This window comes from Carassius carassius, chromosome 44 (genome assembly GCF_963082965.1).
Source record: "Carassius carassius chromosome 44, fCarCar2.1, whole genome shotgun sequence".
In the NCBI taxonomy this organism is placed as follows: Eukaryota; Metazoa; Chordata; class Actinopteri; order Cypriniformes; family Cyprinidae; genus Carassius; species Carassius carassius.
The window spans coordinates 930383-946736 of NC_081798.1; the positions used below are offsets into that span (position 1 = coordinate 930383).

Sequence of the window (16354 nt, forward strand, 5' to 3'; positions counted from 1 at the left end):
TTTTTGTGAGTAACTGTCAGTGTAGTTGTGATTTAACTATATTTAAGGAATAGTTCACCCAAAACTAAAATGTGCTGTAAATTTTCTCACCTTCAGGTCATGCAAGTTTGTTTCTTCATCATGTTTGGAGAAATGTAGCATTGCATCAGTGTCTCATCAATGGATGTTCTGCAGTGAATGGGTGCCGTCAGAATGAGAGTCCAACAGCTGATTAAAAACATCACAGTAATCCACAACATGTCTTCTCCAGATGTTAACTGATGTACTGCAGTGCTGTGGATCATTGTGATGTTTTTATCAGCTGTTTAGACTCATTCTGACGGCACCCATTCACTGCAGAGCATCCATTGATGAGACACTGCTGCAATGCTACATTTCTCCAAACCTGATGAAGAAACAAACTCATCCTGATCTGAGGATGATTTTTGGGTGACCTACTTTTTTAAATAGCTTGACAATTGACAGTTTCAGAGTGGCTTCACTCTTGACTTTGAGCAGATGGTAAGCTCCATTTATGAAACCCGATGACAGAGTGACAGTCTGGATCCTCAGGAGAGGATCTAGTGTCCATGTCTCATCTCAGAAAGGGTCTCACAGATGAGATCAGGTCTTCATGAGCGCATAGACACTTAGCATCAGGCTGACGTCCTTGATGAACCCACACATGTTGTCCATGGCAATGTCACCTCGCCTTCGCCAGCACTTCCCGGTTAATGGATGGAGAATCGGGTTTCAGTGATTGATTGATTCCAGCTCATGTTCTGCTGTGGTGGAGTCTGGCAGAGCCTCTGAATGGACTCACAGTTTTTATCCTCTTGTCTCTTCAGGCACGTCGCTGTCCTGATAGAAACCATTAAGAAAGGAGTTCATGATGCTGACTCTGAGGCCAGATCAGTCGCTAGGAAGTGAGTGGTTCTTTGTTTGTGTTTAATAAAAATATTGATAATGATAACATGATTGTTGAAATCCAAATCATCTTAACACAGGAGGGATTCTCCGATACAGACATTTTACTCAATGTACAAAACTGAAATGCAAACCTAAATGAGCTGATTTTTGAAAAAAAAAACTCATGCATCGAAAGATTACAATCAGCTTTATTTAAGTATCATTTACTGTCATAGTTTTCATAATGTTTCGATTTTTCTGTTTTCTGTTTTAGTGATTTTGTTTGTCATTTTTAATAGTCATTTTATTAATACGTCTGTTTATATTTTATTAGGTTTTAGTTTTGTCATGTTTTATTACATTTAGTTTAATAGTTTTGGTTAACATTTTTAATGTTTTGAATTTAGAATTTCTATATTTTCTGTTTTTATTGTAATTTTAGTTTAAGCTTTAGAAGTTTTGTGTTGGTGTGTGTGTGTGTGCGGGGGGGGGGGGGTCGCCATTTTTATTATTGATTTTATTTTTAAATATCTATGAATTATATTACATTTAAATTTTTAAAAAATCATGTATGTATGTGTGTGTATATATATATATATATATATATATATATATATATATATATATATATATATACACACACATGTTTCTTTGTTTATATTTTTATTTTAATTTATTTATTTATTTTTTTTTTTTTAAGTATAATCATTGTAGAGAGCCAAAATAATCTAATAATGAGGTTATTATTATATAAAATGTAGTGCTTATTTTTATTATTTATTTTGTTGGTGTCCATGCCATTAATGTTTATTAGTCATTATTTAAATAAAAATACATTATATATTTGTCTCGTAGTGTGGTCATTTATATGTTGTGCCTTCACACTGATAACTTGAGCATTGAGTTGATTACAGTGAGATGATGTTGACCAGCAGCTTTAATCGGAATCAATGTTTTGTAGATGTTACTGGGGTTTCCACGCCCACTTCAGTAAGGAGGCGGAGCATCTGTTTCAGGCGCTGGAACTGACCTATCAGAAAGCACTGCAGTCTCACCTGAAGAGCTCGGACAGCATCATGTCTTTGCCGCAGTCCGACCGCTCGTCCTCCAGCTCGCAGGAGAGCCTCAAGTGAGAAACGCTCTCAATTAAGACTCGTTAGTGTGTAAATAAGCTTTCACTCTCGAATCTCGAAAGTTTACACACTCTTATTTTGTCTCGTAGTCGGCCGCTGTCTGTTAAAACACCTGTCGGGAGCAACTTGAGCAAAAGTGAGAATTTACAAGTTTTTTTTTCATGTAAAGAAAATATTTGTATAGATGCATATGAATGCCTGTTTTCACCAATCTCACAATTCTGACATTTTTTCTTGCTATTGCGAGTTTTTAGTTTTCTCAGAATTGCGTGATATAAATTCGCAATAGTGAGAAAAAACACAATTGTGAGATATAACATCGGAGTTCTGAGAAATAAAGTCGCAAATCTGAGAAACTGACAACTGAATTTATTTCCTCAGAGTTACGTAATATAATCTCGCAATAGCGAGAAAAAACTCATAATTGTGAGATATAACTTCATAGTTCTGAGAAATAAAGTCACAATTCTGAGAAACTGACAACTGACTTTTCCCCCACCACACAATTCTGAGAACATATCAGTCTTTTTTATTTTAAAAAAAGTCAGAATTGCGAGATGTAAACTTGCAATTACTTTTTTAATTTTTTATTTAAGTGATGAAACAGGTTTCCGTAAATGTACTGTATGCTGATATAAGAATTTCATTTAATACGTGGCGTATACATTTATAATTTTATCTGTGTTTCTCTCAGCTAAAGGGGTGAATTCTCGTGCATCCTCTTCGTCTGGCTCTCTCCAGCGATCGCGTAGTGATGTGGACGTTAACGCCGTGGCCAGTGCCAAATCACGAATGCCAGCCGTTGCTGCTACTGCCCCCTTCAGCTCAGCTGCGGCACTGCCGCCTGGTTCCTACGCCTCTCTGGGTAAAACAACCCACACTTACATGTTTACACGAGTGGAGAACAGGAATCAGAGTGAATACTGGTTTAGAGAGCCAAACAATCCCATAATGATGTGATTGTGTGAAATTTAAGGCCCCATTTTTCGTGTGTCTGTGCTGTTAATGATGCACATTTTAGAATGGCCTATTATTGTGGCACACCTGTGCAATAATCATGCTGTCTGATCAGTATCTTGATATGCCACACCTGTGAGGTGGTTGGATTATCTCGGCAAAGGAGAAGTGCTCACGAACACAGATTTAGACAGATTTGTCAACAATATTTTGCCGTTTGTGTACATAGAAAAAGACTTAGATCTTTGAGTTCAACTCATGAAAAACGGGGACAAAAACACAAGTGTTGCGTTTATAATTTTGTTCAGTGTAAATAAATGTAATTTGTAAATTTAGAATCATATTTAAACGTTTGTATATTATATGTATTTTTTATTATAATTTTTGTTTACATTTTTGATAACAAGGTGATTGTGTGACATTTAAGAACTCTTTAAGGTATTTTAATTATTATTTAAATAATAATACACTTTATATATAAATATATATTTATATTTTAACTAATAATTAAAGTACATTAACTTTGAACATGTTTGTACTACTTATATTTAAATAAATAACGTATAATTAATTACATTTAATTATTTTTTTATTATATGTTTTTTCATTATTTAATGAGGTTAGAAATGATCCAATTTTGATTCAATTTACTTGTTGAACTAGCACACCTTCTGTAAAGTGGCTACACACGATAATTTTAATGCCATGTTTTAGCCCTTTTTTTTTAAATATAAAAGTGAATTAAGTAATGTTGAATTGTTCAATTGTATACATTTATTATTTATATTATTCAATGCATGACAACAGAAAGATACTGTGTTGTTGACAATTCCCAGACAAACTATATCTGTTTTGGTGTTCTGTTTGATCTTGAAGTATATTTATGTATCGGTATAACATAACCAAGCTTTTAAATCAGGCATCAGAATCTACTCCAAGCATGAATTTTGACAGATTCAGGGGGTTTTGATGAATAATACACTCCTGCATGCTCCCAAACCGTTTTCTCTAACACGAGCTGATGCTGTTGTCTTCTGTCGTACTTCTGCTCTTATTTGCTCAAAGATGCGGCTGGTAATGTGGAGGGTAAGATGTGTGTGTCTCATTGTTCTGCTCTGTCTCAATCACTCTGTGACGTTTTGTGTTGAAATGTCATCAGTCTATTTGAGATGCACACAGAAGTCGGGTCTAGTTCATTGTCCAATGTGGGTAATTTTATAAATAATGATGAAGAGATACAACATTCTCCAGCATTTATATGAATATATGTTTGGATAAGCGATTTGAACATGTTCATCATGTCAGTCAGCATGAGTCCTTTGCAGCGTCTGTGTTCGGTTTGGGTTTGTTGAGTATAAGCCGTGTGTTTGGGTTTTGTATTTAGGTTTTTGTGCATTTATGCCTCAGTGTGCACTGTTAAATTAATTGTGCAGTAAGTAATGTCTATTTATGTCTGTTTGATTAAAATATAAGTTTACTTAAAAACATTAAATTAATTAATAAATGCATTTGTAATATTGTAATTTAAATTATATATATATATATATATATATATATATATATGTATATGTATATAATTATTATTTTTATTTTATTTTTTTATATTATTTTATTTTTATTTTATTATATTAAATAGTTTTTATTTGTAAATTAAATGTATATTATTTGTTAAAATGTGAATATTCATTTAAATAATTATTTAAACACTTCATAATTTGTTACAAAGCCAACATTTCAAAATGTAAATTTTTTAATCTAATATTTATTTTTCATTTTATTTCAGTAATTTTTGTACTTTTTGAAAAGATAGCATTTCAAAATTTTCATGTTTTTCGTCTAATATTTATATTTTATTTTAGATTTATTTAAATTATTCTTATTTAATAAAAAATTCTTAATGTAATTATTCTTTTTGTTTTCAGTAATTTTTTTTGTCCTTTTATGTGCTTTTGTCATTTTTCTTGTTTTATATAGATATTCCTTAATTCATATTTCAGTTTGTTTTACTTCAGTTAGAAATATTCATACTAATAACTTAATATAAAATTTTTATATATTAAAAATATAAATGTATAAAAATAAATGCTAAAAATAAATATTAAAATAAATGTTTTTTTTTTCTTACTAAAATGATTTTTGTGTTCATCCATAATTTTACGGTTCTTTATTTTTTTCTTTGTCCTTTTGCAGGTCGTGTGCGAACCAGACGACAGAGTTCAGAGACGGCAGTTGGGGGCGGAGCTTCTGTGACTGACAGTAGGGGGCGGAGCCGAGCCAAAGCTGTGTCCCAATCACAGCGTGAGTTTTTGGTTACATCATCCTGTTCAGCTGTCCTACATCAAGATTTATGTTTGTCAATCAAATATCTTTACGCAAAAATAATACAAATATATCAGAGACAATTAAAGGGTTAGTTCACGAAAATAAGGACTTTCATGTCTGATGGCAGTGTTTTGTATCTTTAAACAAATGATAAACCTTGATCAAGAGATGTACGGTATGCTGTAATATCATTTGCTGCCGTGTAATATACATTATACTCCAGTATAATGTGGCTCTTGTGTGTTTTCGGTTGACATCCCTCTTACTGAAGAGATGTGAACTCCAACTCTCTTCCTGTGCCGAATCTTAAACATCAGCATGCTTTAGATCAGCTGAAGTTCATGCTAATGCATGGACTCATGGGTAATGTAGTTTCTCTTCACTGTCTTGCATCAAGGATCCAGATCAGCTAATCCGGTGGGGGGTAAAACTCATGGTACGGAGTAAAAAAAACACGGATTGATGTCTGCATGCGTCCCGTCATGAACGCATGATCCATTGTACTGATGCAATTGATTCCGGATGTGTTGTTGATGATTTTGCTGTTATATTTCTGTTTTTGTCAAGTCACTTTAAGGCGAGTCAGTTCACTCAGCATCCATCTTGATAGCGTGCTTGGTTAGTTATATTCAGCGAGTATAGTAATTGTTAACTTCTACTAAAACGTATTAAACATTTATGTGTTAATTGAAATAAAGCTAAACTAAAATAAAAAAATATTAAATAACAAAAATTTTATAAAATGTTGAAATATTGCTTTGCAACTAACTGAAATAATTTGATGTTTAAGAAAATTACGAAGAATTAAGCTAAAACCAAAAAGAAGTATGGACATTTTTCTATTTTATTTACATAACAGTTACTAAAAATTAAGGTAAAACTGATCATGTAAAAATTTTATGTTTTAAAAATAAATTAAACCTATTCAGAAATATAAATATAAAAAAGACAAAAGCACATTACTAAAAATGTAAAATTAAAAAGCCAATTGAAAATGTTAATAAGAAACTAATAGATATAAAAGACTATATGTAAATTATAGTAAAAATATTTTTTTTTCTGAGCATTCAGCTCCGTCTGTTTAAAGTTAATATTCTGTTTAAAGAATATTAAAAATATTAATATTATTTATTATATGGATAATTAAAGTTATTTCATAGTTTGCTAATGTTAAAAGAAACGATAAAATAAAAAAATGTAGCCTATTAGTAATAGTGAATGTTGAAATGAACACACTCTAACAAGGAACAATACGTCTAAGGTTTCCTTTAATGCTAGAAATTGACTCTTATTGTTAGTCTTATTATAAGTATTAGCATTTAATTTCAACAGTCATGCTTAAAGATGGACATCTTTAAATATCTACACAAGGCCATAGCATTAAAATTACATGCATATGGATACATATCTTCCACGGCAGGACGCAACCCATAAAACTGTCGAAATGGATTTTTGCCAATAACCGATTGGTAATCAACTATCGGTGCCGATTAATCGGCAAAACCGAAGCTTGCTTTTTTAAGTCTTATGTTTTCTCTATTTATCAATGTACGAGTGGACGGTCTCTGCCTTACACAGCCAGCCTCTGTTTATGTGTCCGATGCATGTGCTGCTCCCATCCGCTTGTATTGATGAACTCTAGACATATAGAGTATTTACAGTAAAACTGACATTAAATCAAGTCAAAGAACATGTTTTAGTTAAGCGTATCTCTCTTACAGCGGGCAGCCGCTCTAGTTCACCTGGGAAGCTCTTGGCTCGCTCTTCCATGAGAATCCCTCGATCCACCGGATCCTCGGGAGCGGCGTCAGACAAACGCTGTAAGATCCCCCGCAGTCAAGGCTGCAGCCGAGAGACGAGCCCCAGCCGCGCGCGAGACGGTAAGATATTTACAACTGTTCGCCTAGCAGATCCAACTTTATGTTGGATATTAAAAGGGCTCCTATTATGCAATAATGAAGTGTGTGAACACTTATACATTTAGAAATTTAGCAGACGCTTTTATCCAAAGCGACTTACAATTGGGGAAAACATCAAGCGATTCATCTTAAAGAGGCAAATAGACACAGGAAGCTCTCGTAATAGTATGTTTCAAGCATTGTTCAAATAAGAGATTCGTTTTTAGCTGTTGCTGGAAAATTGTCGGGGAATCTCGATAGGAACGGTAAATGAAAATTCCCGCTAGGAACGGTGAATGAAAATGTTCTGGAAAGTGATTTTGTGCCTCTCTGTGATGGTAACAAAATCACTTTCCAGAACATTTTCTTTCACCGTTCCTGGCTGGTGAACCACCCTACAATGATAAAAATCCACCCACTCCTTATTTTTTTTTTAATCTCCATTAAAGGAGACATATTATGCCCCTTTTTACAAGCTGTAATATAAGTCTCAGGTGTCCCCAGAATGTATCTGTAAAGTTTTAGCTCAATATATCCCACAGATAATAGATTATATCATTTTGAAAATGCCTATTTTGAGTGGGAGCAGAAACAGGCTGTTTTCGTGCATGTCTCTTTAAATGCAAATGAGCTGCAGCTCCCTGCCCCCTTTTCCAGAATACAGCAGTGCCTTTACAGCTCCTTCCTGAGATACTCTGATAAAAACATCTGCAATCATGTTGAATTTAAAGAGACATGCACGAAATCAGCCGGTTTTGGGGACATCTGAGACTTACTTTACATCTTGTAAAAAGGGGCATAATAGGGAGGGACCCTTTGAACACTGAGATCTGTATTTCAAATGATGTCCAACAACTCCTGCTCATCACACAGTATGATTTATTTTTCTTTAGTTATGAAGTGAATGAGCAGTCTAATGCTCTGCAAATAAACTAGCAAGTACTGAACGGCTTATCATCCATGTGACCCGGTGCAGTCTGTGATCAATGTGAGCAGCGCTTCATGTCCCTGTCATTCATGTGATCCAGTCGATACGCTGCAGCTATTCTTCTCTCTGTTTGTGTTCATGTTATTGTCATTGTGGTTGAAATCTATGAGCATCATTTACTGCAGATAACTAAGAGTTTGTCTAGGTCTGGACTGTTCTCTTCTTCATTTTCTTTCAGCTGTAAACATGTGATTGTTTGTAACTGAGCTGAAAACTTTGTTGTTCTTCTTTTTCTATTTGACTGTTGTTCTTTTCTCTTTTGTTAATTATGTTTGGTTGAGCATATTATATATATTCATTCATTAAGATCCAGAGGAATTTGGATTTAAATTTAAATTATTATTTATTTTATATGATTTGTTATTATTTTATATTATTCTAATATTATTTTAATATGTTATGTCATATTTTTATGATTATCATGGAAGGGGAAGTTGAATTTAAATATGTTTTAAGTTGCACTTCACCATTTGAAAACTGTTGTTCTTGTTTTGTTATTTGTTTTTTTCTATTGGTTTTGTTTGTTTGTTCCTTTCAAAGTAAAATTTCATGGTTAGAAATATAACAAAATATACTATATCTCTACTACTGCGAATAACAAGAGGTATTATATTTATTATTATTATTTGCATTTAATTTTTTATCATTTTTATTGTTTTGAAAGGGAAAGTTTAATTTGAATTTTAATATCATGTTTTAAGCTGCACTTCGCCATCTGATCTGTTACTATTTCTGCTGTCACGTCTTCCTCACGGTCTCATTCTACCTGGACGTTTCTCCTCTGCTGACTCCTGCCGCGCGCGTGCGTGTGTGTGTGTGTGTGTGTGTGTGTGTGTGTGTCAGTGCGGGCCAGTCGTATCCCGCGGCCCAGCATGAGTCAGGGCTGTAGTCGTGACACCAGTCGGGAGAGTAGCAGAGACACCAGTCCAGCTCGAGGGTTCAGTCCGCTGGGTAAGAGCCTAAAACCAGACCGGACCAAACCAGACCAGACTCTTGTACACGTCTTTACTCACACTTCAGCTATGAAAGGGTTTGCTTTAAGGAGTTTGGATTTAAATGTTTCACTTTCACCTTTAATTTCCCATGAAACATTAGGACTGAATGATATGACTAAAAATATATATGCAAACATTTTTTTGCCTTTTGATGATATTCACATACAGGTCAATATCACTGTTATCATTTTATATCATCATTTATCTATTATATAATCATCATTATCATTTATCTATTATAGTTTTAATCTGTATTTTGAATTAGTTTTTAATTAAAAATTTTCATTTTCAATTTAAAGTTTTAGTAATTTTTTTTTTTTTTTTGGATTTTTTAGTTTTAAAATTATTTTATTAAGTTTTTGTAAAATTTTTGTTATTTCAGTAAATCAAGTTTAGATAAATAAGAATATTTGCCTTGTCAAGTAGCTGAAATAAAATTACATTACATTATATTATTTGTATAATATACAATATAGTATAATAGTATTTTTTACATTATATTTTATATATTAATTTTATTATTTGTATATTTTACATATTTTGTTCTATTTTTTTTGGTCTTTCTAAAACTGGAAAGTAAAATTATTATTATTATTAATTATTATTATTTCAATTATTAGTATGACAAATTATAATATTTATGTTTTTTTTTCTTTTAACATTTATTTCAAGTAACGAAAATGTTTTTTATGGTTTTAGTTTTAGTTAATTATAATAAACCCGGTTATTATTTATGCACTTGTTTATCACTGTCATTTAAATGCACCAATATAACAACACACAAAACAACATTTACTGCATCTTATTACATAAGAAAACTACCATACAGAGAATTTGAATCTAATCAGTTGATTTCATATATTTCTCTCCTGTAACTTCTCTTTATTTAACTCTTTGTGTTTGCGAGTGTGTTAATGAACCAAAAGAATAAACTGTAACGTGTAACTAGTAAAAGGAGATTTTGTTTCTGAAATGTGTGTGACCTGATCCTTCCCAGCATCCCACAGATACTCTCGCTCCACCAGTGCGCTGATGGCTGGCGATGTCCTGCAGACAGGTGATTGCACGAGTCCGGGTCACGGCACCAGAATCCAGATCATCAGTGTTTTCAACAGGGCTCATGCCGAACCTGTTCAGAAGTGTATCTGTCAGTCACATCCAGGTTTAGAGCGAGTTTTAGCAGATTTAGACTCATGTGAGATGTGCTCAAACACACGGATGGCTCCAGAGACCATCTCTGCATTCACTGTCATTGATGAAGCTTTAACACTTCACAGTTTTCCTGGATGTGAACTGGATGGTTATTGTGCACCTCTGTATCTTTTTGTTTCATTTATGCTTGCTGTATGTTTGTGCTTTTTTTAATAGTGATTTTTTTATTTTTTATTTTTTTTTTATGGTCATTTATGTCTTAAAACTGGACAGGCTAGTTAATCAGACGATGTTTGTGGATTTTGAGATTATTGGCATATTGTGTTATTTCTCCCTTATGCCATTTCCAAAATCTGCTTACAGCCTTGTCAAAGTTTAGTATGCATGTTGCTTTTTATTTTAATTTATTTTATTTTATTATTTTTTTGTATATATATATTTTATTTTATTGTATTATTATACAATATTATTATATTATATTATGTTTTATTTATTAATTTTTTTTTTTTTTTTTTTTTGTTTCATGGAATATTGTGTGGAGTTTTAATTTGTATGAATAAATAAATATGCATGTCTCATTTGCCATGATATAATTTTAATATTCAGTGGGGTCCAAAAGTGTAGTAATTTATATTTTGTACTTTTCTAATATAATAAAAAAAATTTTTAATTAAAAATGACGTTAACAGCATAACATTTGTATTATTATTATTATTTTTATTCATACATACAGTAAGTGAATAAACATACATTTATATGTAAGTTCATATACAGATCAGTATCAGTTTTTATTAATAATATAAATTACTTAAAACTTATTTAATATTTAAAAATATTTTGCAATTTCATTTTAGGTAAAATGTTAGTAATTTTGTAATCAGTTTTTGTCATTTCTATTAGTTTTTGTTTTTTACTTTTATAGTTTTTATTTCAGTTATAAATTTACTTATTTTATTACTTTCACATTAAGCTAATTAAAAATGAAAAATTATTTAGCTGGAATAAAATTTATAAACAAAAAGTTTTTCTTTATTTTATTTCAGTTAATGTTTTTAGTTTGCGTTTAATATTTTTATATAAATATTTAAATATTTATGCATTTGCTCTGTATTAGTTTATGTATTCATTAATGTAATTCATGCATTCATTCATAATCCTTAAACTTTATTTATAGGTTCATTTACAGGCTTTTTTTTTCCAGATTTGAGTCATTAATCATTTAAATCTGAATCATGCATTTTCAGCATTATTTCTGACTGTTTGGCCCCGTTGCATATTTGTGTTTAATTTTGAGAGATTTACTTTGGTTTTGAATTTCTAGCAGTTCATCCGTTTTCTGTAACTTGTTTTCTTGCATGTTTTCAGTCAGATCAGTGTGTGTTTGTACGGTTGTGTGCTGTGATGCTGATGAATGAAAAGCATGCAGTGACTGACTGTGTTTGGTTTTTCTGAACATTGCTGTTGTTGTGTGTGGTTCCTGATCTTTCTCCGTCTCTGTCTGTGTCAGATCGGTTCGGTCTCATCCATCAGGCCATGCGGATCTTGAACACGGGCACAGAGGTGGAGGCGGCCGTGGCAGACGCTCTGGTGAGAATCACGTCCTCCATCTCCAGTCTGATTATCATCTGTCATCATATTCCTGATGTCTTTGTCTTTACTTTCCCTCTGCATTTGCCTGGAAACCCTGCAGCTTTTAGGAGACTCCAGGACTAAGGTAGTTTATTTATGGACACCTGCTAGAGTGTTTTCCTTCTCAAATCTCCATCATTGTTTCTTTAATAATCCAATCATGTCTGTGGCATTTCATACAAACGTATAATATCGTATGCAAATATTTCAGTGTGTTTTTATTTGGCATGAAAGTTCATAATGCAAAAAAGCCTTAATTTTCTCAAATATATATTTTTGATTTCTATCAAACGTTTTGGGGTGGTAAAATTTGTTTTCATGTTTTTGAAAGAAGTCTCTTCTGTTTAACAAGGCTGTATTTATGTGGTCAAAATTACAGTAAAAATTGTGAAATATTATTACAGTTTAAAAGAACTGTTTTCTTTGTCAATATGTGTTGAAATCAAATTTATTTCTGTGATGCTCCGCTGTATTTTCAGCATCATTACTGCAGTCTTCAGTGTCACATGATCTTCAGAAATCATTCTGCTCAATATTTTCTGATTATAACTTTTTATTCTATTTTATGAATCGAAAGTTCAAAAGAACAGCATTTATTTGAAATAGAAATATTTGGAACATTATAAACGTCTTTACGGTCACTGTTGATAATTAATAATAATTTTTTCATTTGTAATATTATTTATTAAATTATAAAATTATATTAATATTTTTTTTTGTACAAAAACAAATCCTGACCCGAAATATTTCAATGATAGTGTATATTTAATTTCGTCCCTTCTGATTTTTAGATGGATTTTTTTCTGGCCAAATTCTGCTGAATTCACTTACATTCACATGCATGTAATTATTAAAAAAACATCCATGAAATCATTTTAATATTCTGATTTGCTGTTCAAAAGATTTCTTATTATTATTATAATGGTGAAAACAGCTGAGTAGAATTTTTCTGGTTTCTTTGATGAATAGAATGTTCAGAAGAACAGCCTTTATCTGAAAAAGAAATCTTTTGTAACTGTTTTTGTAAAAATTTGCTCAACTGTTTTAAATATTGATAATAACAACAATAATAATAAATGTTTCTTGAGCAGTAAATCATCATATAAGAATGATTTCTGAGGATCATGTGACACTGAAGACTGGAGGAATGATGCTGAAAATACACAGAAATAAATTACATTTGAACATATATTCAAATATTAAGCATTTATTTTTCAAAAGCAAAAATATTTCACACTATTACTCCTTTTGCTGCGCTTTGGACTAAATAAATGCAGGCTCGTTGAGCAGAAGAGAGTTCTTTAAAAACATTTAAAATCTTACTCTTCACTTGTTAGTGTATACTGTATGTAGTGTTTGTAAGTCATCTTTGTGCTGCAGCGGAGGCCGATGCGCCGGCGCTATGAATCTCCCGGGATGTACTCGGATGACGACGCCAACAGCGATGCATCCAGTGCCTGCTCCGAACGCTCCTTCAGCTCCCGTAACGGTGCCGCCCCGCAGTACCTGCGTCAGACGGAGGACGTGGCCGAGATCCTGAACCACTGCGCCAGCTCCAACTTTTCCGAGAGGAAAGAAGGGCTGCTGGGACTCCAGAGCCTCCTGAAGAGCCAAAGAGTGCTTAGGTGAGCCAAAGAAAGTGAAGTGATGTGTGGCCCGTACTCAGAATTTGTGCCTTGCTCAAGCGTCTCTCTTCAGTCTTCAGATTCAGGCAGTTTATCAGTTATTTTATTACTTGACCTTAGCTCAGCTTTTGATACTGTTTTGTCAATACTCTCTCGCCTTGCAGAAGTTGGCATCTCAGGTTCTGCATTATCCTGGTTCTCCTCATATCTCACAGATAGGCAATACTTCATCTCACTGCACAATTCCAAATCTCCTAGTGTCCTGCTCAAACAAGGAGTTCCCCAGGGCTCAGTTCTCGGACCATTATTATTCATCCTCTATATTCAGCCTCTTGGCCAAATAATTTATCTTTATCTTCATGTGTCAGTGACTTGGCTGCATGCATGATTGGCTGCATTCTAATTTTCTCAGTCTGAACTTGAATAAAACAGAAATTTTAATAATTGGTCCCCCATCTCTAATAAAAAATTAAATGTATGTCTCTAACTTTGACCTTGACACTATTTCTATTTTTCCATCGGCTACTGTTAGAAACATAGGTGTCACTCTAGACCCATCACTAACCTTGGGTGACCACATTAGCAAACTCTCCAAAGCTTGCTCCCTCCTATCTTTGCGACCTTCTCGCAGACTCCGGTCTCCGAATTCTGAACTTCTTTCTGTACCTTGGTTCCGCCTATCTTCAATGGCCGGGAGGTCCTTTCTGTTATTGCACCCAAACTTATGGAATTCACTTCCCTTGGCACTCAGAACAGTCACCTCTTTTAGTGAATTCAAGTCCAAACTTAAAACTTATTTTTTTTAATCAACACTATCACAAATTTACATGTGTATTTGTCAGTTTTGTTTTCCATTTTTATGTCTTCACTACATAATCTTTGTTTTATGCAACTGCATTATTTGCATTGGGCAAATCTCTAATGAAATTGTTCCTTGTTATCTATTTTTGTTGCTTTGGTGTACAATGTTCAGCGCCCTAGAGTTTGGGAAATGTGCTATATAAATTAAACATTATTATTATTATTCAGTCGTGGTATTGAGAGTAGAAGAGAGTGTTGGTTATTTACTCTCAACACGGACAACCCCTGATAGACCCGAGACTCGAACCCACAACCTTCAGGTTACAACTCTGACTCTCTATCCATTAGGCCACGACTGCCCCAGAAAGGAAGTAAAACTTACTGAGAAATTTTTAAAAATAATAATAATAATAAATAATAATAATTTTATAAATTTCTATAAATATTTTATTACATTTTATAATAAAATATTTAAATAATTTTAATAAAATAAATGACTAATATAAGGCCCAGATATTTATATCTGTGCACCCTCAATTATTTAGTATGATTATTTATATTTTAGTAATCTATATTCTTTTCATTTGATTAAACAAAATGTATGAAGATTCATTCTGTATCTACTACACTGGTTACTACAAAATAAAAATTATGTATATTTATTTACATATTTTAATTTTATTATAATTAATACATTTAAAAATGTAATGAATAATATTAGTCCACATCTCTATACATGTGCACTTTCTTTGTTATTTAGTTTGATAGTTTCAATTTAATAAAAATATGAATTGTTTTAATTTTACTAAAATGTTTTATTAATTAATTAATTACATGCGGCATTAACTACACTGGTTACTAAGAATAAAGAATAAAATAATTATATATATATATATAATATATATATATATATAGCAATATACAACAATATGAGTATGATTTTCTTTTATGCCAAAAATCTTTAGGATATTAAGTAAAGATCATGTTCCATGAAGATATTTTGTAAACTTCCTACCGTTAATAAATTAAAAGGTAATTTGTGATTAGTAATATGCATTGCTCTGAATTCATTTGAACAACTTTAAAGATGATTTTCTCAATATTTAGATGTTTTTTCTCCCTCAGATTCCAGATTTTCAAATAGTTGTATCTCAGACAAATATTGTCCTCCGAACAAACCAGACATCAATGGAGAGATGATTTATTCATGCATAAATATAAATTTCAAAACTTTGACCCGTATGACTTATTTTGTGCTCCAGGGTCACATATATGTTTAGTATAATTTAGTTTGACATTCCATTTGCAGTTTTTCGATTTTGATGTGAACAGTATGATTTTGTTTTAAAAAGTGAAGTAGAAGTCTGAAGTGTACAGTATTAGAGATGTAAAGTGTGTGTGTGTGTGTGTGTGTGTGTGTTTCAGTCGTGTGGAGCTGAAGAGACTGTGTGAGATCTTCACCCGAATGTTTGCAGATCCTCACAGCAAGGTGACCTTTCATCATATTTCTAACTTCACAGTTTCATTTAACAGTGTTTATGTGTGCTCTGACTTCTAATGCTGATGACTCTTGTTCTGTTTTATATTCTGCTGTTGCTCTGGCCGATGCATCAGAGGGTAAGTGTTTCAAACCTCAAACCTCTTGGCAAACAAATGCATTTTAAAAACTTGGGGGTGCTGACACGAATGTGATTTTAGTACCTGTGAAATACTCATATAGTTTTCAAATCTATTTTAATCGTTTTTTTTTTAATTGGTAGTTAAAAATTTTACATTTCAAGGTTCAAGTTTTAGTAATTTTGTTGTTATTGTTAGTAAATGTGTGTGTGTGTGTGTGTGTGTGTGTATACAATATGTGTGTGTGTATACAGTGTGTGCATACAGTATATATGTGTGTGAGTGTGTATACAGTATGTGTGTGTGTATATATTGTGTGTGTGTACAGTATATATATATATATATATAT

The 16354-nt window shown here is 32.4% G+C and overlaps 1 protein-coding gene across 1 annotated transcript in view; it reads left to right on the forward strand.

The window, feature by feature from the left end:
• The window catches only part of LOC132126862 (CLIP-associating protein 1-like), a 90611-nt gene that overhangs the window by 35057 nt on the left and 39200 nt on the right, over positions 1 to 16354 (forward strand). Inside the window, exons 16-30 of the mRNA XM_059538420.1 lie at positions 828 to 905; positions 1850 to 2017; positions 2111 to 2157; positions 2716 to 2886; positions 4044 to 4064; positions 5169 to 5276; positions 5698 to 5736; positions 7022 to 7180; positions 9030 to 9137; positions 10179 to 10238; positions 11841 to 11920; positions 12024 to 12047; positions 13343 to 13587; positions 15814 to 15877; positions 16003 to 16005. Coding sequence (XP_059394403.1) covers positions 828 to 905; positions 1850 to 2017; positions 2111 to 2157; positions 2716 to 2886; positions 4044 to 4064; positions 5169 to 5276; positions 5698 to 5736; positions 7022 to 7180; positions 9030 to 9137; positions 10179 to 10238; positions 11841 to 11920; positions 12024 to 12047; positions 13343 to 13587; positions 15814 to 15877; positions 16003 to 16005 — 1375 coding nt within the window. The remainder of the gene's footprint in view (positions 1 to 827; positions 906 to 1849; positions 2018 to 2110; positions 2158 to 2715; positions 2887 to 4043; positions 4065 to 5168; positions 5277 to 5697; positions 5737 to 7021; positions 7181 to 9029; positions 9138 to 10178; positions 10239 to 11840; positions 11921 to 12023; positions 12048 to 13342; positions 13588 to 15813; positions 15878 to 16002; positions 16006 to 16354) is intronic.